Raw genomic sequence first — 26,138 nt, 5'->3', positions numbered from 1 at the left:
TAAAACGCTCTACCACACATGATTTCATTTCACTAAAGGTTGAAAAATGTGTGATGTTATGCTGCTCCATTAGTTTTTTAAATGTTTATTATAAAATTCCTTCCCTAAATCTGTTTGGAGTTTTTCAGGCACACGGCCCTCTCTCAGAATATCACCAAAAGCCTCAGCAACAGCCTGTCCTGTCTTGGTTTCAAGGCACCTAACCCATGCATACTTAGAAAACACATCTATGCATGTCAATAAGTACCTAACATTATCATCATCTGCAGAATATTCACGCATGTCAACCAAATCAGCTTGAAACTGTTTGTCAGTCCCGTTAACCAAAACTCTATTTCTGTATCCTTGCATTTCTGTATCCTTGCATTTCTGTGTCCTCTATCCTTGCAGGTTTATAAAGAGTATATGTGTCATCTCCTTTTAAAAACGCTCCACGTCAGGTAATGACGGCTTTAAGCCTGTTGCCTCACTGACAGCGATACGGAGCTTCTTTACACTTCCTAAACCCCCTGGGTGTGCAGGGTTGTGATATATTTTTCTCAGCGTGTTTTCCATAATCACTCTGACCAAACACAAATACAAATGACCAGAAAAAAGTGTTAGCATACGTTTTTATTTCATTTTCTGTGTAGTGCACAGTAAGGTTTTTATAACAGATGTGCATTAAATCTTGTGTCTCCCAGACCAGTAGTTTCCAATCATGTGGAGCAGCGCTGATTTAACTCCGCGGGTGTGATGATTGGTATTTAGCAGGTATCCGACATTCTCATCAGTGGTGCAAACAATGTGCGGCACTGATCTCAGTTCACACAGAAGACGCTCTGCAGTGCTGATGATTTGTGCTTTAGCCTCACTGACACTGTATGAGCAAACAAACAGACGGATGGCCAGGATGAATCGGGGCGTCCGGAGCTTTTCCATCACCTCATCATGGTAAATGGTAAATGGCCTGTATTTATATAGCGCTTTTCTAGTCCCTAAGGACCCCAAAGCGCTTTACATATCCAGTCATCCACCCATTCACACACACATTCACACACTGGTGATGGCAAGCTACATTGTAGCCACAGCCACCCTGGGGCGCACTGACAGAGGCGAGGCTGCCGGACACTGGCGCCACCGGGCCCTCTGACCACCACCAGTAGGCAACGGGTGAAGTGTCTTGCCCAAGGACACAACGACCGAGACTGTCCAAGCCGGGGTTCGAACCGGCAACCTTCCGATTACAAGGCGAACTCCTAACTCTTGAGCCACAATCACCCCAGGTCTCGAAGAAAAACACAGGCAGCTCAAACAGGCAACTGTGTTGTAACTGGCTGGGGTGACCGGATTGGCATCCATAACATATCTCCTGCACATACTCATTCAGTGCCATCGACAGCAGGTGGAAGGTTGCGAGTTTAATGTTGAGTTCCATTTCCTCAGACAGGTGTGATCCTGCAGAGTCCTGTGAGCATCCTGGAGAGGGGGGCGGAGTCGGTGGGGTCTGGATTAGCAGTGCTGGAGGGGGAGACTCTGAGCGGTCCACAATATGGCAGATGTTGTCTGTAAAAGAAATCCACGCATTGCATTTTTTTAAAAATATCGGGTTTAATGCCAACGTCTCTCACACAGAGACAACCTACCTTTTGTTTTGTTTTTTTGTTTTTCTGTCCTCAAGGTTTTTGATGATTTTTGGCCTGAACATGGCAGAAGGTAAACCAATCTTCGGGCCATGTGCGAGCTGATCATATACAAGACGCTTCCTAATATTCTCATAAGAAGAGTTGACCTTGTCTCTCTTGATAGTCTTATCGACCTCATTAAACACCCGCTGCAGTGCTCTCCAGTCTGACCACTGAATAAAAAACAAATCCTTAAACCATGATAAACGTTCTTCAAGGGTGAGGGGGTATGGGTGCAACCTCCAGCTTTCAAGGCCCCAGAGTGAAACCTCTGTAACGTTGAGGTTTCACCCGGTGCAATTGTGGCTCTTGTAACTGTTGTGATATTTTGATACCATGGTAGCATTTACAGGATATTGTTTTATAGTGATATTATACAGGAAAACTGTTACTCAATAAGGCCCATTTACTAGTTGTTTTTCTCTTTCTCTGTAACCTAAGAATTAATGTGTAAGAATCACAGGTTGGTACCTCAAGGTTGAAAACACCACAGAGATCACTTCCTTACTCCCATCCTCCCTTCCTTATCTCTTAGAAAGGAGCTTGTTAAAGGCCAGGTGGTTCGTTTCAGAATTCACTAATGAAAGAACTCTGTATTCTGTGTCTAGGAGTGTATTTTGCTGGGATGATCATAAATTGTAGCTGAACTGATAAACTATACAAAGGATACTTCTTTGCTCACAAGGCAGGAAGACGTTCCCTTATTTGGTCTGTACCGGTTTGAACTGAGAATCTGTTGACAGACGAACCTTTTTCCTCTATATATACTGTTGTCTGATGAATAAACCTTTGAGTTGGTTTTGGGAAAGCAACCCGTACAGTCTCTGTGTCGTTTTGTTCTCCCAGCTGCTCCCGACGTCGTAACTAACACGCTGAATGGCATATTTGACTGTTACTTGAGAATATTTCTTTGAGTTCTATAGGTTATGGACAATCTCTGCTGATAGGTGCTCACGCCTCGAAGGAAACCCGATCCACAGACGGAGATTTCTTTCAGTAACCATAAATGGTAAGCTGCTCTTTTGTCACACACTACATACACAATATATGTGTTTTAGTGCAAATTGTACATTGCTACATTGTTTTGAATTACCGTCGGCCCGCAGTATATGTGGGCACCTGTCAAAGGTGTTGTGATATTTTGATACCACGGTAGCATTTACAGGATATTGCTTTGTAGTGAAAACTGTTACTCAATAAGGCCCATTTACTAGTTGTTTTTCTCTTTCTCTCTGACCCAAGAATTGATGTGTAAGACTCACAGGCTGGTACCCCAAGGTCGAAAATACCACAGAGACGAGACCACTTCCTTACTCCCATCCTCCCTTCTTTATCTCTTAGAAAAAGGCTCGTTAAAGGCCAGGTGGTTTGTTTCAGAATTCACTAATGAAAGAACTCTGTATTCTATGTCTAGGAGTGTATTTTGCTGGGATGATCATAAATTGTAGCTGAACTGATAAACTACACACAGGATACTTCTTTGCTCACAAGGCAGGAAGACGTTTCCTTATTTGGTCTGTACCGGAACCTGCTGACACACGAACCTTTTTTCCTCTATATAAGCTGTTATGTACTAAATAAACCTTTGAGTTGATTTGGGAAGGCAACCTGAAGCAGTCTGTGTTTCCTTGTTCTCCCAAGCTACTCCCGGCGCTGTAACTAACCCAGCTGAACGGCATACTTGAGTGTTACTTTGAATAATTAGGAATCTAATAAAGAAAGGACAGAACTCTGCTTATCGGTGCTCGTGCCTTGGAGGGAAACCGGGACGGAGATTTTCTCTTCAAAAGGTCATTTGGATTTACCAGACCGCTTTGAAAACAACATGAAACAAATGAATGTCTTTGTTGAGCCATGACTGGATTTATCCTAATCCTTCCTAAAGGCCGTTATAACCTTGCACTGCCAGTGGTGAGCTGCACCAGCTGTGACCTAATGTGGTCCCCCTCAGTTAAGGACTTCCAGGATGGTGGATATTGGCCTGGCACCTTAAATTTATGCACCCTGTTTTCAATGGATGTCTTTCAGTCTTTCTATGACATTAAGGTCATAAGTAGTTTACTGACAATTATTTAACATTTGAAATGAAAAGATCCGTCAGTCCATTCACATATATACTGTTCAGAGAAGGCATGTAGTTCAGAGCAAAGTGTAGTAGTGTGAAGTGGCTAAACACACTCACCAATTGTTCTAAAATAAACAATTTATCAAAACATTAACAGTCTTTCACACATACATACGGTTTATACACTATTTTAAAAAGAAGGGGTTGAAGACCTGATTGATTACAAAAAGTCTATTAAAATGTTCTGGGTAACCACAGAAATCTTAGTCAGTTATGTCTGAGAGAGAATGTTTATGACAGAAGTAATGCCAAAATCTCAACAAGCCAAAGTTACATACATGCTAAAGAGAAAGATCAAACTGTGCTGAAATTAGGAAGTGGGCAATATAGGGCTTCCCCAGTGAAATAACTGATCTGAAATAATTGAGGCACAAATTAATAAATGACATACTAGTAATCCACAGAAGGGGAGGCCTCTGGGAAAATGTAGAAAATCAATGGGAATTTCTACAGTAGCACGAGTTACCAGTCAATACCAGTCCTGGTATTGGTTATGTTGAAGTGATGGGTTTATAATTCATTTTTGGTCCACTGAAGGGATTGTTTTGTAACCCCAATATTGATATTTTGTAAATAAAAAATATGACCTCAATTAAACCTTTAAATTCCCTGCACTTGTCATAGATATCTACATGATGTCCAACAAATATACATCAAGTCCAAGGTTCGAATGTTGAACGCCATATTGATGTCCAGCTTAAATCATGGTTGGACCTCCAAATTGTTGAAAAAGTTCAAATGCAGTACAGACCTCCAGAATTGGTCATGGACCAACAGAACCAATATAGACACGATCTGTACATCTATCTGACTTTGTTTGTTTAGTTGGTAGCTAACTGAATTGTCTTACTTTTTTTTATAGATGAAAGAAAATGTCCCTGAAACATACAGTATGAAACAATGAGTGTCAGGTTTATATTTATAGTCTACATCACATTTAAGTGGTACCCATATGTCAATTTGTTTGAGCCTAAAACACAGACTACTCCATGACCCGAATGATTGTTTAATCCTTCCCATCAATACCTCTCAGTTCCACATCTCTAACTCATGTTATTCTCCATGCAGCTCTAACAGCAGTGGTCCAAACACAGCAGACTGTGCTGGCAGCAGTGGGAGAAGATGCTGAATCCAGCTGTCAGCTCTTGGACACTAAAGACGTCCTTCAGGTCACATGGCAGAAAATCTCACGTGATGTGGAGACAAATGTTGCCACCTACAGCAAGTACTATGGTCAGAGAGTGAATGATGGCTTTAACGATAAAGTCAAGTTTAAATACACTGAACTACAGAACTGCTCCATAGTCATCAGGAATGTGACGGAGCAGGATGAAGGATGCTATCACTGTCTGTTTAACACTTATCCTGAAGGCTCCTTCACTGGTAGAACCTGCTTCCAAGTCTATGGTAAGAACTTTTGCATTAATGTGTTTAAATGTGCTAGAAACTGATTTCCTTTCAACAACATATTCCTTGCAATATCTCCTGATCCTTCACAGAGCTGCATGAACCTGTTGTTGATGTCAGAGAGTCAAACTCTGCTGAAGAGTGGGTTGTTTCCTGTTCAGCCACTGGTCGACCTGCTCCCACTGTAACACTCTCACAACAACACCTCAGCTTCTCACAGTACAACACTGTCAGTGTGTCCAACACCAACGCTACATTCACTGTCACCACTACAGCTGTGCTCTCAGGTTCACGTAAACACAGCACACAGGTGGGATGTGCAGCACGAGTGCTCTCTGCTCCTCACAGAGAGGTGATGGAGACGATTCCTGAGGTCCAGCAGACGTCAGATTATCAGTGATGGTGAGAAACTGAGATGCAATAACAATGCATTGTGCTAGTATGCATTTTCTCTTTGATCAATAATTGATGTATTCATTTTGATCAGTGTCACATTTTTCCTGCTTTTTCAAGTTTCCTCCTGGATCATTGTATTAGCTGCAGTATTGGTGATGATGGTCTTTGTCAGTGTTGCTGCTCTGCAGCTACTCTTTAAAGAAAAAGACCAGATAACTTTCATTTTTCATTTCTTGTCATTTTTTTCTACACCAAAATCTATCCAATAATATCTGCATAACATTTTCTACTTGTGATTTAGTTATTAATTCTTTGCTTCATGATTCAATCGGTCTTTGTCTAGTATTAAATTTTATGTTTCCCATTTAATCCCACTGGCTTTAAAGTGTTTCACCAGATTTTTACGAAGTATTTCCAGTCTTTTGTTGTCTCTGTCCCAAATGTTCTGAAATGTGTTGCATGTATTAAAAGAAGTTGGACCAAAAAATGTACTATGTACTTATAAACTTACATTTATGAAAGCTGAACAAACACTGATGTACTTGACTTTTGTAACAGTGAAAAGGCGATCTGTTTTTATTGATAAATATATATGTTTGCATTACTGTTATTTAGATTGCCATGTTAGAACGTAGCAAACAACATTGTTTGTTCCTCTATGGTTTCTTTATTTTTACAAATCTAAATGTTTTTGGTCAAAAGATTAATAATTTCATATTGAGGTCAGACGGTCAGCAGTTTTGATGTTTTTGCAGAGATTTTATTTTTTGCAAAATAGCACAAGTAAACATTAAAAGTAGTTCCTAAATCAAGGCATTTATTATTAAGGCGGCCATTATTATGGCCCTGTGTGGAAAAAGTGATTGCCCCCTAAACCTAATAACTGGTTGGGCCACCCTGAGTAGAAACATCTGCAATAAAGCGTTTGGGATAACTGGCAATGAGTCCTTTACGAGGTGCTGGAAGAATTTCTGCCCACTCATCTTTGCAAAATTGTTGTAATTCAGCCACACTGGAGGGGTTTTGAGTATGAACCACCTTTCCAAGGTCTCAGCTCCTCAATCAGATTCACGTATGAACTTTGGCTAAGCCATTCCAAAGTCTTTATTTTGTTTTACTTAAGCTGCTTAGAGGTGGACTTGTTGGTGTGCTTTGGATCAAGTGCACTTCAGCTTGTGGTCGTGAACAGATGGCCAGACATTCTCCTTCAGGATCCCAGAAACTGGATTCTGTTCATCTTGACGTTGCATCTCCAGACTGAGAGATCTCAATTACTTTGTTTCTTATTTGCTTCTGAATTTCCTTGGATTGCGCCATGATGTGTAGTTTTTGAGGATCTTTTGGTCTACTCTACATTGTCAGACAGGTCCTGTTTAAGTGATTGATTCAGCACAGGTTTGGCAGTAATCGGGCCTGGCTATGACTATGGAAAAATTGTATATTTTCTATTGATAAATGCAAATATTTTATGTCTGTTATGTGCATTGCCGTGTGGAGAATATAAGGAAAACAATTGTGTGGTTTACATTGTTTCTTCCTCTTAGATTTTTTGATTTTTTTTTTAAATTGCAATAACTTTATGTTAATTTCAGTGCACTTTCACATTTCTTTAAATTCAAACTACAGTCCTGTGAATAACTAGAAACACTTCTAGCAGCACAAATGTGAGCTAATTGTTTTCTGCTTGACTTTATCAGTCTCTCATATTGTTGTGGAGGAATGTTGGCCCACTCTTCATTACAACGTTGCTTCAGTTCTTTGAGCTTTGTGGGCATTTATTTAAGCACAGCTCTCTGAATGTCCCAGGTTGAAGTCTGGACTTTGCTTTTCAGCTATTCTGCTGTAGATTTGCTGCTGTGTTTGGGATCATTGTTCGACTGCAAGACCTAAACTTTACCTATTAAACAGTTAACTCTGTATTTTACACTTTATGTGAATATTGTTGCAGATTTCAATTATTAATGTTTTTATAACTTTGTTCTTTCTTATATTTAATATTATACAATATTTATACTTCATGTCTCTGTCTTCTTTTGAACACTCCAGCACAGCATCACTATAACTTTGTCCTCACTGACAATAAAGCTGTTTTATATATTTCATTGCAAATGTTTCAAGCAATTTGTAGCTGTATCTTAAGATATTTTGTTAATAATATAGTATTTTATATTGTTTTTTTCCCCATATTTGAGAAATATTTAACATGTAAAAGTCTGTTTATGTACAATTTGGTGATATTAGCCCTGATTATTGGAGGAACTTGTACATGAAGCAGATTTCTGAGACTTCAGATTTGAAGGTTGTTGTCATATAATCTAAATGATGGCAGATTAACGTTCCCTACCTCTGTCCTACAACCACAGGACTCCTTTGCATTCGACTGATAGAAATTTCAAGCTCAGTGTTAATGAAGATTTCAAAGGCCTTAGTGCAGGGGTAGGGAACGTCTAAAACCTGCAGGGACACCGGCCCTCGAGGCCTGGAGTTCCCTACCGCTGCCTTAGTGTGAAAGGAATGAAGCTGTAGCGCCTCCCAGTGGTTGAAAAGAGGTACACAAGAGGTTAGAAATAAGAGGCTGTAGAAATAACATTACAGAAAAGCAGGACATGCTCAAGCAAAACATTATAGAAAGTCTGTCACGGTTCTGGGTCAGTTTGACCCAGTATTTTGAGTTGTCATGTTTTTGCAGGTTTAGTTTAGTTCCATGTGTCATTTTCTGTCTCTCTCTCTATGTCGAGTCTGCGTCTTAGTGTGATGGTTTCTTGTTCCTGTTTTATTGTGAAGGTCTGCGTCTCATGTGAGTGTGTTCAGTTTGACCTCTGTCTCGTCTTGGTGATTATTCCCAGCTGTGTCCACCACCTGTGTGTAATTCCCCTGTGTTTCTCTGTGTATTTAAGTCGTGTCCTCTGTCATTGTAGTTGCTGGTCTCACCCGTGTGTTTGTGCTCTGTAGTTTAGTTGTTTCCAGTCTAGTTTAGTTCGTGCTCCATTTGCTGTTTGTCCATATTTATTTTTGTGTTCAATAAACCACCTTCACTTCTCCACTACTGCCTGCGATTGGATCCTCATTTATTATTTTCACACGGCTCTCCTCACCCGCCGTGACAGTACGGACCAGCCAGATATGGATCCAGCGGGCAGTCACCCCACCTAGGGAGCTTCAGGAGGCCGTTATCGACTCTGCTTCTAAATTGATTTACCAGCTGTTAGAGCATGAGGGAGAAGTGTCTCTTTACACTGTGGAAGCCAACCTACAACACCTTATTTCCAGTTACCCCTGGTTATTGGACTCACTGCGTCCGCTCGTACAGAATTTTGTTCTTCACGAGCTTCACCTACACCCCCCCCGCCGCTACCGCTCGCCTGCTCATGCAGTGATATCATCAGTGACAAGTCAGGTGATAGAGGCTAATGCAAAATGGTGTTTCAGTGAGGCACAATTTATTATGACAATACATTTTTTTTAAATACTCAGTATGAATTAAACAGGTTAAAGGTCAATGTTCTGTTGTAATATAAAGACAAAATGATTGACAGCAGCCCAGCAATATCAGTAAAACACAAATTAGCCACATGGTGCAATGTAAGGAGCTCTGTGATTGGTTAGGAAAGGACAGACTGGCCACCTCGATTTTTCTTCACTGCACATTGATCCATAGCTTTGCTCTGTAAAGGCTAACAAAGTGCTTTTGCTTTACAAAGACATTCAGCGTCGGTATTCACTCTTTTAAAATGCCACTGAACACTGGAGTGAAATGGAGCCCTGATCCTCAGAGTTTTATTGTTGCTAACATTTCTTATAGATAGCACAGATAGTGCCCCACTGCAGTAATCACTCATGTCTAGATATTCCTGTTAAAAACGAGTTTTTCCTCCCCACTGTAACATGGCAAACATAGCAAACGGATAATCCAGCTGAAGCTTCAGACAGCCGTCAGACAGTGAAACACTGCCATCTGCTGGACGCGAGTAACACAGACGCTGAAGGAAAAGCACGCACACTTGGAAGACTTGACCATTTGCACAAAATGAATGGCTGACACTGGACAGATGAGAGAATGTGGATGGTCACACCCTCGTGCATTAAAGAGGGCTTTCAGTTCATTGAAAACACAAAACCAAACACACAAAAGACACAATGAGACAGCTGATCAGTTTGCTTCACTAAATCATCGACACAAGCCGTGTTGTAGAGGGTACTGCAGCCGTGGCAGGTTATCATCTTAATGTGGCCCTGACACTCCATCGTACGCCACAAAGCTGTGAATAAATGAAAAGCAAAGAGGCATCATCACTAACATAATAACTGTAGAAGTTATCCCGCTGCATTACATTTATCAGGATATCGTAATAAATGCTCATCATATGTTGCTTTGACCCATCATTGTTGTCATTAATATCGGTACGTGACACTGGACACTTCCTGTCATTCATATGTCCTGACTTTGTGATCAGTGTAGCAGCTTGAAAATAACTGCTTGGTTAACAGCAGGTGTACAGGCAGGTGCTCTGATCAAATAACATGTTTGGCTAAAGAAACAGAAAATAAAAACATGTAAATAGGAACACCCACATCTCTACTTCTTCTTCTATTTTCCATTTCACACTTACAAAAAAGTTCTCCTGCGTAGGTGTTGAGACAAATATATGTCAATTTAATACTTCAGACAGGCCCCAGAGCAGGTCTGAACAATTAGTCCACTTAAAATCAAAACTGCAATTTGAAACCATGCAATTAGCAATTTTGCAAAGAAAACTTGGCTAGGCTAAGCTAAGCTAACTGTTAGACAAAGTAGAGGAGTTGGAAGAGTAAAGGATTCTGGTTAACTCCAGTTCAACTTAACATTAAATTAAACTGACAAATATCATGTTTATATTCATATCTTAGTCTTTTGATGAGCTCTATCTTATAAATCTATTAGACTCAGACGAGGTCGGCACAGGGACAGGCCTCGGGGGTCCAGGCCCACCCGGTGAAGTCCTTCTTCCCCAACATCTTCTGATGTACTTCATTTATACATTTTGGTAATGAAGTACTTAAACTACCACCTCACTGATTAGTTATTGCAGTGTGAGCTCAGTTCAATTAATCAGGTCACAGTAGTTTAGCACTTCTACAGCAATCATGCAACCAGCATGACTGAGGAGGACACTGGGTGGACGGGCTTTGCAGGTCAGACTTTGAAACTATCTTTTATTGTCATTACGCCAAAAGCAGTGAAATTATATGCTGTCCCATTCAGTGCAAATAAAGAATCTGTGTTTACTGACAGGACAAAGCACTGAACATGATTTCATCTGTTAACCTGGACAAATTCCAAAACAATTCCTTATTATTTCTTTTTCTTCTACTTCAAAAATATGGACTTAACACTGAGATCCTGATATTTTAGACCAGTTGAATTTAGATGATCTTTTTTAGTTCGTTCAGTTTGCTGGTTCTAACGACGACGGTCTTCATCAGTTTTAATGTCACTGTGACTCATATCTCTGCATGGCTGTTTTGTTCTGAGTGCACTGTGACAATGAAGTTAAGATCCGGTGATCAGCACAGCAGCCTGGGAGTGACTGCTTGGTTAACGACAAGGTTTACAAGACCTGATCAAATGTCACACTGGAAATATTTTGCAAGTGAAACAGCAAAAATGTAAATATGTTAATTGGACCACCTACATTGTTTCGAGAGCAGGGGTGAACTAAAGAGTGCGACCCATCACTTCAGTTTCAGCATATAATTTCTATTTAACACAAAAAAATCTGTTGTACAAGTATTAAAAATATATTCACAAATGAAATTGACATGCCTGAGATGAAAACATTACTCATACAAGTTGTCAGGTAAAGTCTATAGCACTGTTACATCTAAATATGGACACTGAGCTGGGACGATGTCACAGATCTGAGCCTCTGCACCTTCACTATACGTTTGTGTATGTCAGGCCTGTCCTGTATCTCTCCACCACCTGATCCAACACACCACCAAATCCTGATCAGCTGATCATCTCTGCTCCTCTAATCACCTGAATATCCAAGTATCCGAAAGTGTCCATCGATCTGACAATACAATTGTAAAACCGATCATTGACCTGTGCCCTAATGTGTTCTGTGCACTTGTGAACACACTTCCTTATGGAGTACGTTTATTAAGGACACTCTTTCATTAGCACACAGGTTCAATAACACAACAAATAACCTCCAATAAACCTTTTAATAAACTGTCATTGGAGGCTGATGTGTTCTCTCTTGGCTTGTTTTCTTGTTGTGTGCCACACAGAAAATAAATGCATGGTGTCTTAACTCACTGATACTGGGATATCAATGAGCACAGAGTCCAGCCAACGATGGCACAAAGTCAAACCTCCTTCAAGGAAACTGGAGAGTCCAACACTGGCATTGAGGCTACCCCAACAATATCAATATGGTGTAACTTCCTGCTCTAACTCAGGCTCCTTCCCCACAAGAAAGATGATATTTTATGTACTCGAAGTCAGACCTGGAATCTGTGGGTCAGACTTCCTGGGCCCCCGACCCCTGACCTCTGAGATTTTCATGTCTTGTATTTTATAATATTTATCTTTTGTTCTCCTGCCAAAATTGTAAACACTGTCATCATGCCATATTGCACTGTTGTTCGATCAGCTTCATTAAATATACTTTTATATATACTTTTATCCTTTGTTTTGTTATACATCCATTTAAATCCTCATATGAAATTATTACAACCAACTGGTAGTAAAACAAAAATAAAAAGATTGTTCAACATTTTAACTGCAAATGGTCAAAACACTCACTTTATTTGCCAAAAATTATACTTAAAAAGGGGAAAAAGAAGTGTTAATAGTTTATTTGAAAGGTCAAAATATACCAACACATCTTTTTATTTTAAATCTATTTGTTTGTGCATTAATTTTTTTTCTAAAGCCAGATGTGGAAAAACAGGCTGCATCTACATGCAGGTTCTTGTGGTCAGTGGTCATCATATTTGCATTATCTTTCTGAGTCACAAGCAGGGAAGTGTTAAAGTTTCCTAGAAGTGGTGGGCCAGTGATGTAGGTGTGGATGCAAAGGATTATTTGAGGTGGTGCTGATCAGAAGTATAAAAATCAAAGTGTCCAGATCCAAACACACTTTGTTCCTCTGTGACAGAAGTGAACTAGAACTCACAGCAGCATCTGAACTGCAGAAGAGATCTCTGCTCATCTCCGTCTGCATTCCTCTTTTGGTAAGAACTTATTATGTATCATTTAAAATGATTTTCCTTTTAAAGCTGGGCAGCAGGCTCACGTTGAACATCTCCATAAACTGTCATAATTCTGCTGCTACACTAAACACTGCATTCGGTGAGCACACTAAACTTACGTAAGCTGTATATTTGCACGGTGAGAGACCTGTTTTTGCTGATTTGTGTTCAAATACAACAAGATCTTATTTAAACTGACTGTCAGATGTTGCCTATCCAGTTATGTAATGAACCCACTATATACATTAACCACAGACCCTTCACCACATCTTCATCACCTGCTGTTCCAGACAACCAACTTATACCTGAACCACTGCAGGTTAATCATCATCATTAGTAAAGGAAAAAAAAAGGTGAGTGTCTTATTATTTTTATTTTGCAGTGTGTCATTGTTACTACAGAGCACACTGAAACATGTGACAGGAAAGAATAACTGAGTGCAGAAAGGCTTTTATATTAAATCGGATTTAAACTTTGTTCTTAATGAACCGGATCTATTATGACCTGGACTTTTATCTATAAAATGGGCTTGTGAAACCCAGAGGAAAACTCTCTCAATATATCTGTAGATATAAATATATATTTATCCAAATCACATCAAGTAAAAAAGGCAAAATGACAAAATTAAAAAAAAGAATAACAAAAAGTATAAATGAAAACACAAAATTTTAAGGCAAAAACAAATATCTTGATGTCTTAATACGATGAATATAAAATATAAAGTAATACAACAAGGTTAAATATCTAAACATTTAAACTACTTCAGCTTTTCAAAGCTTCTTTTTCCAGTTGAAAATGACATCATCACGCCTGAATCTGCTTCCAGGAGCCGTCCAGATCAGGCTTGTTCAGGATATTTAGAAATCGTCCTAACAGTTGAAAAATAAAAAATAAACAGAGAACAAAGTAATATATATGATTAGAAATAAATAAAAAAGAAAACTATAAATAAAACGACTTCTTTCATTTAAAGAAAAAGGTCTATCAGTCCTCTTGTCGTGTGTGTTTGCAGCTCACAAAGACGACTTGCTGAGCTTCAGGATCCAAAAGGATGTATCTGCCAAATTCTTAATGTGGAAAAATGTCCATGTGTTTTCTTCTCCAGGAGACGATGAAGACACTGTTTGTCTGCACGATGCTCGTGCTGCTCTTTGCTTCCAGATTTTCCAAAGTGAACAATTTTCAACCAAGCGAGCACCGACCTGAAGAAACACCTTATGAAAAGTTTAGAAGACAGCATGTAGATGCTAAGATGACTGAAAAGCTGTGTAACACAGAAATATCAAATAGGAATATCTACAAACTTGACAACAGTTGTAAGGAAACCAACACATTCATCCTCAGCATTCCAGCAAAGGTCAAATCCATTTGTAGAGGTGATGGGAGGTACGATGAAAATAGCGGCATGACGTATAGTACCGCAACGTTTCGCATAATTAAATGTAAGCTAAAGCATCAGGGAGCCAGGAAACCCAGCTGCCAGTATGAAGGCAGGCTTCTCACCAACAGGATCATTGTGGTGAAATGTGAAGGGAAGTTACCTGTGCACTTCGATCGGGACCTTCTGCCCTCTGAGCGCAACGATGGCGAGCAACTATGAGGAAAGAGTGGTGTGGAGGGGGGCGTGGTCTGTGATGCTGCTGCAGGTCAGATGGATGTACCTGCGCTGCATTTGCTATCACGCCTCGCCAACTTAAAAGGCTTTGTGCTGTCTGAGTTGTTGGTGTTGTGGATGTGTTGGCTGGCAGTCCACAGACAGACTGATTTACACAACTGTGGAAAAAATAAAATTAATAAATAAAATAAATTGGAAAACATAGATGTGTCATTATTTCATATAGATTTCAAATAACATACCATTTGATGTCAACATGGTTTAGTTGCATTTGCAGTGCTCGTGCTGTTATATTCTTATGATTCTGTTCATTTTATGAGTGTATCCTTCAGCCTTGCTTCACATATTTACTGCTGCTTGATCAGCTTTAGTCCTGCTAGCATCAGCACAGGTAGAAACAGATCACACATCAGAGAATCGGCCGTGCATCTAAATGCAAATGGAAACTAAAAATGAAAACATAGATAACTGAGCTGAACTTCATAGATCTGAAAGTTGACCAATGCATACATAGTGCTAAAAATCAGGTATCGGGAAAACACATTATTTTATATTATGCTGATGTCAGGGCTCTGAGTGCGGGCAGGTGGAAATGTGGATCCAAATGCAGGACTCCGAGACGAAATGTAACTAAAACCACAGCTTTTATTGCTAGCATGAAACAAAAACAGAAACCAAACCATGAAACCAAGCAGGAACACACAGGCAGGGTCTGAGGGTACGACGCGACACCAAGCGTGGGAAAACACAGGGCTTAAATACACAGGGTAGTAATGAGGGAATGGGCCACAGAAGGGAGACACAGCTGGGGGAGCTGAACTTCATAGATCTGAAAGTTGACCAATGCATACATAGTGACAACACATTATTTTATATTATGCTGAAGTCAGTTTTTATCCAATTTTATAACTATATCATATAATAAAGTCTGTTTTGAAGTTTACTATGGTAACAATTCATCTTTTTAGGCTTTTCAGAAACACTGTAACTTCATAGGTATGAACCAACAAACCATTTTTCATCATGACAATAAAAAATAAATCTAAAGGAGATAAACATCACAACTGTTCAACCAAGCATTAAGTCCATTTTGAAACAAAGAACGATGTACACTCAGCCAATCACATGGCAGCAACTCAATGCAGTGTAAAAGGTGAGATGTAAAATAAAACAATTAAAAATATTAATTAATCTTAATCAATCTTAAAATATGAAGCAATCTTCTAACTCCCCTTTACATACAAAGCTGTGGCCAACCTTACAAACCATTTTGAATTTTTTCCAGCCGAGGCGTTCAAAATAACCAAACTGCTGATAGTCACGGTTTAATTTGGGCAGCTGCCTGCCTAATATAATGTAAAATCATCACAATATTTTACACAAAGAGAGTAAATGTATCCTTGTACTCAGCTAAGACAGCTGGGCTGCTGTGGCTTGTGTTTATGTTCAGAGTGACATCTGATTTAAAAGCAGACTGTCATGGTTGCGGCTGTGTGCAGGCAGGATGAGGACCCAAACGCAAGCTCACGGAGGCAGGAATGAACTCAAAACACAGCTTTATTGCTGGAGAGAGAAACCATACAACCTAAACGAGGAAACTATAACGTAATACACAGAGAAACACACGGCCATGAATGAGGGAGAACGCGACACAGAACTGAGGGAGACGCAGACATAAATACACAGAGGGTTAACGAGGGAAGTGGGAGCACACGGGGAACACAGGTGACACTGATAATCATAACAAGACACGGCAGGAGTGAACGCAACACTGACGGGAGACTGTCAAAGTAAAACAGGAAGTACACGGAGGTTCAGAGAGGAGGAGAGACAGCACGGGGAGAGCACGGACATAACGGGCTGGGAAAACATGGAATAAAACTCAAGGAGGGGAAACGAGGGCTCACAGATAAACAGAGGGGCACACAGGAGGTAATCAAATAAGGAACATCTTAACAGAAACCATGGCATAAATAAAGAACAACACACAAAACATATGAAAACTAAGAATGCTGGGCCAACATGGCCCAGGATCATGACAGACAGCAAAAGACACTGAGCAGCATATCAGTCAGCATGGGAAAAATGCCATAGATTTAAGGAACCAGGCTAAAATAATTGGTTTCTAGTGGGTTCTATTGTAAGTGCTCTATATTTCAGCATGACATACTGTATGCATCCTACACTGAGAACCCTTGAAGCTGATCATCAGGGTATGCTGTGTACTTCTTACACAGAAGATAAAATAACATGCAAAGATTTTAGATGGTTGTGGTTGGTCCTTACACACAGATGTAAGGTCAAAAAAAAAAAATCACCCACAATGGATCGTTCACAGACGCTGGTCCAGTGGAACCCACTTCCACAAAGGCTGCACCTGCTCTGGCAGAACAGGAAGCATCAACTACATAGTAGCTATTTTCATAATTAAGACATCAACTATAGGTGTTCCCAAAATGTGCCATGTTGTCTGCACACCTGACAGCTCAATAAGTCCTGTGTTGATTACAGATGGTGGTTGTTTCCAGAAACAGCACTTGCATAAAACAAGTACAGAGCACTTTATGAGCCAACCTGCTTCTTTAATGAGCATTTAGGTTGTTTGTATTCAGTGTTCACAGATAATATGCTCATTAAAAGGGGGGATCCACTATGTCCTTCTTCACAATCCTGTCTGCCAACTTTAAGAAGAAATCAGAGTGACGCAGAAGCTTTAAAACAGTGTTCAGAATAATCAGTGATGCTTTTATCTGAACTGATGACAGATAAAGATGAACGTGAGTGTGGCAGAAGAGTAAGTTCTCCCTCTTTCTTGGAAGTATACAAAAGTCTGTTGTTTCTAAAAAGTTCATAAACAAACAACAAGTTCTTACAGAATGAGACGTGAAGCCTGGAGACGAGCAGTTCAGACACGCTGTTATTAAATTCTACCTGAGCAGGTTATAGTTCACCTCAGTTACGGAAGAACAAATAACACTTGGCTCTGGGAGCTTCAGTTTTTATACACTGTCGTAGCACCACCCTAAGCCATCATTTGCATCAACACCTACATCACTAGCCCAGCAGTTCTAAGAAACTTCTCTGTTTGTGGTTCAGAACCTAATGTGACACCAATGAGCACAACAGCATGCAGCTGCAGGTTGTTGTTCATACCTGGCTTTACAATAAAGAGCCATGTTTGCAGGCAGCTGTTTGAAGTTTTGTGTAAAATATCATTTTTATAGAAATAAACCAAATGTGTCTAAATATATTAAGTAAACAATCAGAATAAGAACATTTTGAAATAAAATCCAAAAACTGCATCTGGCTTAGTTTTTGTTGAATAAATAATGACTCTGTGTAATATGTCATGTGTTGTATATGTAAGTTGTATTTGTACAATGAAGCCAGGCTTTCTTTGTGTTAGCTGCCTGACAGAACCTAAAACTCTAGTCAGAGATTGCAGGTGTCACAACAGACATGATCAGCTTTCTCTGTCGATCCTATCTTTCTGTTTCACACTCTGTGCACTCATAGAAAAAAATCTTAAAAAAAACAATCACATGACTCTTCTTCCACACAACATGATCCCTGAGTGCCGCCTGCTCCAACCAGACATGTTCTCACAGCGACGATGGTGATAATTAAAATCTACAAAGAACGTGATAAACATTATTAAAATGCAGCACTGTTAAAGCAACGTGATTAATGCTGCATTAAAATGAGCCTTTAGCACATAGAGATGATTCAACAGTTTCATTTGACTTCATTGTTTCTAAGGCAGATGCTACACCAGTGAAGGTGCACTTAGTTTTCACACACTGCTTCTGCATTGTGTCTTAGTTTTAGTGGATTAAATAATGACACAGTGTTTGTTTGTTTTTCTTTAGTAACAAATGACCTCAGACCAGCTTATAATATTTTATAAACAAATAAGCATAAATGCATAAACTCAGCCTGGAATCACATGGGATAAACATGGGATGTGCATTTTTTTATTTGTTTTGTGTTACTGAGTCTTGCAAGAATGCCAACCTTACCAGCAGCAGCTTGGTTTTTTTGTTTGTTGTTTTTTTAATTGAATGAGTGCTGAAAGTTGAGCAACAGCTGTGACAACGAGAGAAGATGGAGCCAATCAGAAACAACTGTGAAAATGTACAATATGCAAGCTAAGAAAGCAAAGTGTAGCAATGTTGCCATCATTTTTGTTGTTGTGGGATTTTTTCAACATTCACTGAAAATCACTTCTCTCATATTTCCTCTTTATTATTTTCATCACTGTTTAAGAAACGTAACAAAGTCTTATAAAGCATCTAAACCAGCATCATGAAGTGATGTTTAAAGATGGCAGCAAGCTCACAGCATCTCTCAACTCAAGAGCAACATTCAAAGTGCACAGGCTGAAGGAAAGTATTGATTTTATCACATGCAATTACAATACGCCTTTTCATCTGTATCTGGATGTACAATGGATATCGTTGTTTGTCCCAGCAGTTTACAATACAGAATGTGCACGTCTGTGGGGCTTTTATAAAGATTTCTATTTGCATTGATACGATTGCTTGGATCACAAATTGTTCTAACTTGATTAAAGTCACCAATGATAAAGGTATTCTTGCGCTTACAGTTACCATTATTATCTCTGTTTGCTATCAGATCATCACATCCCCCTTGTGGGATCATGTTGATGATATGCTGGTTTTCTGAACACGTCCGTTAGTCATGCAGAGCACAGTGCCAGAGAGCGCCACCAGCAGGAACATGGAAGTCTTCATTGTATTTCTATATCGAAAAAGTAAACAGAGTGAATATATAAATCAGTATTATTTCATTTCATTTATTAACTTGTTTATTTTTGTTTCCTAAATGTTAATCGTGCTTAACTATTAAAGTAAAAATACAGATAGATAGGAAACTCTCTGAAAAGTCAAACTGTTTTCAGTGAGTTTATATATTTGCCAGAGGAAAGGTCAGAATCTGCATATCTGACCACTTTGAATCAATTTATATCTAAACAGAAATCAGTAAAAGTTAAAATCACTTTTATCAATATCCTCACTTATGAGGATATTGATATCCGTATAACTGGAGTTATTATAGATTTTCATACATGACATTTGTGAAAAAGGCGAGGGTGTCAGGGTCCCTGTGTCTACCCGGTCGCCTCAGTGTGGCTACATGTGTTTTTTTGTTTTGATTTTGTCCCCGCTCTCTCCCTCCCTCCTTCTCTCACTGCCTGGGCGGAGCTCATCTGTGGGCTCCTGCCCTTGGCCCACGCACCTGGTGACACCTGTGGCTCATCACCCAACAGTGTTCCAGTCCCCTTATAAGATGGCAGCCCTGTATTTCTCGTCGCTGGACCGTTGCCGACTCTCGTCAGTGTTAACCCCAGCTCAGTTCGTTCTCGTGTTTCCCTAGCGATCTTCTTACAGTAACCTTTTGCATCTCTGTGAATAGATTTCCCTGGACCTGCCCCTGTGTTACCTGAGCGATCAAGTGTGTGAGGATTGGAGCGAGCTTTTGTGTTTCTTGTGGAGTGTGAAAGAGGAGCGTGGAGCGTGGATGGAGTGAGGACTTTGGAGCGTGTGTGGACTGCAAGTGTCTTTCCCCCCTCCTGTTCGTGTGTGGATTCCCGGAACCCGTCTTTTCCCCACTGTGTAAATAGATCACCTGGTGCTTCTGTAAATAAAAAACCTTTATTGTTCCCTACTCAGAGCCTACGCGTGAGTCCGTTCAGTCCCGTTGTGACAGAGGGTAAGGACGTAAATCGACTGGTAAAGAGGGACTGGTGAAGAGTCTGCAGCCGCAGCACCGATCCATCTGTCCATCTCCTGTTCCCTTCTCTGATCACTCGTGAACAAGACTGCGAGTTTTGTAACTTAATAAAAGCAGTAATTTGTTTGCCAGAGGGCCCCTTCCACGTCACACCCTGTTCTTTCCTTCTTGTCTTATATGAAAATTCACTTTGTGGAGCTTTTTGGGAAATTGTTAAACTTCAGGAAGATTCTGAACATGCCCCATCGTTTAGCCAGCTCTTTGGAGCTGAGCAGGTTCAGGCCTGTTGTTGTAAGTTTTATAAAACGATCTCATTTAAACGGATAATCCAGCTGAAGCTTCAGACAGCCGTCAGACAGTGAAACACTGCCATCTGCTGAACTCGAATAACAAAGACGCTGCTTTGACGGGTGAGGGAGTTTCAACAAGTCTGCAACGACTCAAGCATCAAACTACAGAACTATTCTAGCGGACATGGTGCTCTAATGACTGCTTCATTAACGCAGGTCAGAAAGGATCAAACATATCAATAAATTATAAAACACAAAACGTCTCTTATTGCCCAGGGCTCAGGAAGTGAGTGTGTTCCTTATAGCCTATTAAACCTTAGCAGGTTATTTTGATGTGTTACAGATGAAACAGCTATCCAGTAACATTCAGCTACAAAAACGCTTTTTTATAATTACTTTTTTACAGCTTCGCACTTTTACACAAGTTTTATCATCAGTGTCACAATGGCTGCTGCTAAAATTGAGTACAAGATATTTGTTGGCCTGATTAAAAGGTCTTGATGCGTGCTCAATCATCAGGGAAGTAAATCTCCAAAAGTTGATTCTGTTCTTCTGGACGTAGCGTTTTCAGTCAGAGAAACCAGCCGACTGAAGGAACAATGGGCTGGGAGGTCAGTTCCTTAATCATGATTATGCAAATTCTCATGACCATTGATCAACAACCACTGATCAATGGTCCTGAGTACCATTCACAGAGAGTTGGGGAATGGCTGCAATCACAGCATTGTAAGATGGTGACAGATGTACCCTTAGGCCCCCTCCTTGATTCAGAGAGGGTCTTTCCCTTTTCACGTAAATGGCCTCCTTGACTCCGCCCTCAAACCAGCGTTCATTGCAGTTATTGTTGACAATCACATTGTGTCGTGTAACCATCCAGCTCACATATTCAATGTAAATGATTTGTTGAACTGAAGACATGATGAATGTTCCTGCATTAAAACACATCCAGCCTAGTGTTCTCACTCTCCCTAAATGGATCTGTTACATTAGTGATATATGGGAGTTGTGTTTCAGTCTTTTCCACATGAGGACATTTACATTTAGTTTTTGCTTTACTGATGAGTGGCTGGTTAACCTGCAGTGGTTGAAGCATGTGTCGGTCGTCTGGAAGAGTAGGTGTAGAAGACGTCTTTAATGAATGTAATGCTCTGAAGGTGTCAGTGATTACTGTGAATTCATTATAAAAGTGGATTTCAGTGAATAAAGTGAATAAAGACAGGCCCTCATGGTGACGCTCAGGTGTCCATAAAGTGTAACAGGAGAGCTTTGTCATACTTTCAGAGATTTTACATGAGCCAGTCTTTCAAAAATTACATAAATAAATAATTCATTCATTCATCCACAGGAAACACAATGCTCATATCTGAAAGTAAACTCTGATATATATCCCCGACTAGAGTTACTACTAAATAAAGGATCGCCCCAAAATGACTAAATATATAAAGACACTCTCCAGAAGAAGTTAAAGGGATTTTATTTATTGTACAAGCAATATCTTCATAAGAATTACAAATTCTGCAGACATATTACCTTCTTACTGAACCTGAACAACTCACACACAGACGTGTCTGCTGCTTATCTTTGTTCAAACATGATGTTTTATCTTCTCTTCAAAACACATTACTCATCTTTCTGGCATCGTGTTACATGAAAACACCTGCATTCTACCTGTGTCATTGTACCACAAAGACAATGATTGCAACACTGTGCTTGCAAAATAGAATAAATAAGACGACCAGCAAATACATAAAAGATGGTAAAAGTGATTCCATCTTTGTGTCTCCTCCCATTGTTTCCCCAGTCTGTCTAGTTCCCATATTCCCAGGACACCGCTGGACAACAAGTGGGTATTCCAAGACTGAGAGACAGCCAGAGTTGGCAAAAGATCAGACATTCTCCACTTAAGTAGAAGTAAAAATACTATTGTTCCAGTGAAAGTTAAAGTACTGATTCAACTTCATTACTCAGCTAAAGCAAAAAAGTACAGGCTCGAAGCGCTTACAGAGAAAAGCAGACAACAGAATACAACAGAATGCTGATGGCGGCAGTAACACACACTTGGAGGAGAGGCTCCAGCCGTCCATTCCAGCCCTATCCCTAACATTAACTCTAACCATAACTTTAACCTTAACCCTATCAGGTCTTGTTTTACAAAGCGATTCATGATTAGAACAAAAAACACATTTACACATACCGATGATTTGTCACATAGCATCGTTACCTGTTGGGATGAGAACGTGTTGTTTCCAGAGCACCACAAATTGGGGTGTCTGTAGCTCAGGTAGAGCAGGAAACCTACTAATCAGAAAGTTGCTGGTTCAATCCCCGCCTGCTCCAGCCTGCATGCCAAATATCCTTGGGCAAGACGCTAACCCCAAGTTGCTCTCCGATGCATCCATCGGGAGGATGAATGCGTATCAATGTTAGATAGAAAGCACTTACAGAGAAAAAGCATAGAAAAAAGTGAGTGCATGAATGAGGCAAGTTGTAGAGAGTAGAAAGGTTTTATACAAGAACCAGTTCATTTACCGTTATATTTTAGTTTCATTTTCAGTTCTGTACTTTTTACATGTAATATTGATTCATTAGATTGACTACATGCATTAGACCTAACTTGCTGACAGCAAATTTAAACAACCGTAATAATTTCTTTTCAGCGTCTGAAATATTTATTTAGTTTGTTTTTTGTTTTCTTTTTGGCTCCTGATATTAGTCAACTACTATTTGTCAATGTTGAACTAATAATGAATCTAAGAAAAGCTATTTGTCACGGTTGGCCAGCGTCAACCGTGGGGATGTGAGGAAGGAGGAGCCAGGCACGGAGCTCTGAATGCAAGCAGTGCGTTTATTTACAGTGAATGGAAAATAACAATAAATCCGCAGTGCGTTCCCGACTCCCGTGAAATGTCCTCTTCCCAGTGCTAGTGTTCCTTGTCTCCGCTCCTCAGTGTCTGAGCACCCCGTGCTCGCTGCCCTCTCATCTCCACGCTTCTCCTGGGGAGATAACAAACAGGCAGCCGTAAGACACATACAATGCGGCAGACTATCCGTACTGACTGGCCGAGAGACTAACGTGAAGTCACGCAATGATCCAGCGTCAGAGAGAGCGCCACCGCATTCTTAAGTAGCTCCTCTGACAAGGCTTGATCAGCTGTGTGATGGTCTTCAAGTGTGGCCAACCACCTGGCAGGGCCACACCCACCAGGCCTGAAGGTGCCTGTAAACAGGTGCTCTCAGAAACTCCGGCATCCACACACACACACACAGATATACCTGCAAGCAGGGAGAACGAGGGACAGCACACCAAAAACACACATGTCCATAACTGCTGGGTCGTTTAGACTCCTGACCTGTGCACGAGGGGTCGAACACCCACTGGAAGGCCGGGCACTGGTTTTCAACCGTAATATACCTGATGTGCTCAGGTAACCTGTAGCGCCATGAAACCTCTGTCACACCAGGGCGCATAAAAATGATGCTTTAAGAGACTGATGGGATCGGGCAGCAGGGAAAACATCCACAAAATGCTACTTTCAGTTTGACTCCCTAAGACTACCTAAACTAAGTAGAGTCATTACATGCTTGTTAAAAGCAAACTCTCATATAGTTTTTAATGTGCTTCTTTCATTACAATGACTAGATAAAGAATGTGGCCCTGTCTCTATTTAACACTGGCTACCCCAAAATGTTTCCAAACCTACAACCGTAACTTTCACTGAGAGATTTTTAGATACGGTTATTGAAGCTGTGGGGTTAATTTTTTAAGTAACATGAGAGAGAGGCAGCAGCATACTGTTAGATTATAATATTATTTTATGCCATGTTATACCCCTAACTAAAGATTGTGAATTATTATGTAGTTTTAGTTTGCATTATTCTCCTGAATTAGAAGAAGCTGACAACTATTGCATTAGTTAAACTGATTTGCATTAAAGTAGACTGCTGATTTATTGTGGATGAATGATATTGTTTTATGATGCATAATACTGCTGCAGAAAGGCATCGCCTTATTTGTCTGATTAGAAGAGAACAGAGCATGCTGGAGTTTTCTGCCCCAACTCAGCAGGAGCAGATAAACGGGGAGCCAAGGTCGTAGCTTAGGCGCCGTGTGAGAGAAAAGCATGTGAATGTTTAGGCTTTTATGATAAGGTGGAGGCACCAGAGGCTATAAGAGTTTGAGCAATGCTCCACCATTTTGAGATCTGAGGCTGTCTGCATACGGTGTCCATCTCCCACGCGTGTGACTATTAAAATCATCGTTTGACTTAACCCGGCCGGACCAGTGTTGTTATTGTGGTTTTTTTCTCTTGTCTCTTGTCTCCATCCCCATATTTTGAACCATAACAATACACACAGAGCATCAGTGATAGAAAGCTAGGCTAACATAGGGTAGCTACCTGTTCAAGGAGAAACATGTATAGGCCCATCTCAAGTGCCAGTGAACATCTAAATGATTCAGGGAAGACTTTGGAGAAAGTGCTGTGGGGAGATGAAACCAAATTCCAATTATGTGGCTTTAACTGACCTTTTGAAATAGGAGTGTGATGCAAAAAATAGCATCCCCGCAGTCAAGCAGAGAGATGGAAACATTATGATGTGGGCTACAGGACGACTTAGTCGGGGTTCCAAGCAGTCAGGAAATGTGACATCGTCAGACTGCAGGCCACGGATTGGCTTGTCAGTCGCGGCACTCAATGAGTCATGAGACGGTGTCTTTCACTAAAATCAAAACTGCAGTTTTTTAAAAACCCTGCAACAAGGCAAATAGCTGCACAACACCGTGGTTTCCAAGTGTGACAAAAAGCCACAGATACATCATTCACACATTCACACACTGGTGATGGCAGCTACATTGTAGCCACAGCTGCCCTGGGGCGCACTGACAGAACATTGCAGAACCTTCAGCACCTCGTATGAAAAATATTTGACTGTGTGCATGCTTTTAGCACTGTTTGGATTTGAGAAAATCTAAAATAAATCGAAATTTGCTTTTAGAAGTTGTTTTATAAAGTTCAGTGGTATATTATGCATACAATAGGACATCTATTTAGATTTACATCTTCCACAGAAAAAACTGCACATTACTGAAACTTAGTATACTGGACTTTGTTGTTGTCCCACACAGGTTCAATTTCGAGTGGTAGATGGCTCAGTGCTCAGTCAACCAAGATTTTATGATAGTGGGCACAATGAGATAGATAAGCTGCTTGTAAACAGTACTTTTATGCTCTCTTTTTCCATTTGGATAAGAAAGAAAGAACCAGGAAACAAAGGCAAACAAATAATCTGTGCCTTTATCCCAGATTCACATTATAGGAACAGCTGCTCAATGACCACTGTAGTCTTTGCTTACAGCACTTTTATCTAGATCTATGCAAAGTGATCCACTACACCTACTTTTACAGTTAAATCATTTTATGAGCACTGATGCCATTTTAATCTGAGTTTCTACTCAAATACAATCAGTAAAGAAAAACACAGTCTGTGACGTTTGTTTTGAAGGAAAAGGTATTCCCTGCAAATGTTTATCTGTGTGAGACTATTCAGAAAACAGTCATTTTGTTTTATAGGTGAGACACTTGGCCTCTTTTTTCCTTGTTCTACGTTTGTCTTTTGTCCGATTACTCTGGAACACAAGATGGAAAACT

General features: G+C 40.2%; 1 protein-coding gene and 1 long non-coding RNA gene across 3 annotated transcripts in view; both read left to right on the top strand.

Moving 5' to 3' along the window:
- Positions 1–26,138, top strand: part of LOC146676622 (uncharacterized) — a 148,754-nt gene that overhangs the window by 50,596 nt on the left and 72,020 nt on the right. The gene's annotated exons all lie outside the window — the stretch shown is intronic.
- Positions 1,686–6,064, top strand: LOC146676625 (OX-2 membrane glycoprotein-like). The gene is made up of 4 exons (XM_085400844.1): positions 1,686–1,695; positions 2,566–2,673; positions 4,858–5,196; positions 5,289–6,064. The coding sequence occupies exons 1-4, from the start codon at positions 1,686–1,688 to the stop codon at positions 5,594–5,596; spliced, it is 765 nt and encodes a 254-aa protein (XP_085256970.1). The 3' UTR covers positions 5,597–6,064.

Source organism: Rhamphochromis longiceps, linkage group LG3, assembly GCF_057381845.1.
Source record: "Rhamphochromis longiceps isolate RC_006_pf linkage group LG3, R_longiceps_female_GT1.1, whole genome shotgun sequence".
Lineage (NCBI taxonomy): Eukaryota > Metazoa > Chordata > Actinopteri > Cichliformes > Cichlidae > Rhamphochromis > Rhamphochromis longiceps.
Note: the sequence above shows the minus strand (reverse complement) of the source record. Positions and strands in the feature narration are given on the sequence as shown.

What these genes read in the sequence shown, in the direction of transcription:
- LOC146676625 (XM_085400844.1), top strand. An exon ending in TCTTTCAGTAACCATAAATG is followed by an intron (nt 2,674 to 4,857) that starts GTAAGCTGCTCT and finishes TTCTCCATGCAG; the next exon opens with CTCTAACAGCAGTGGTCCAA. An exon ending in AACCTGCTTCCAAGTCTATG is followed by an intron (nt 5,197 to 5,288) that starts GTAAGAACTTTT and finishes GATCCTTCACAG; the next exon opens with AGCTGCATGAACCTGTTGTT.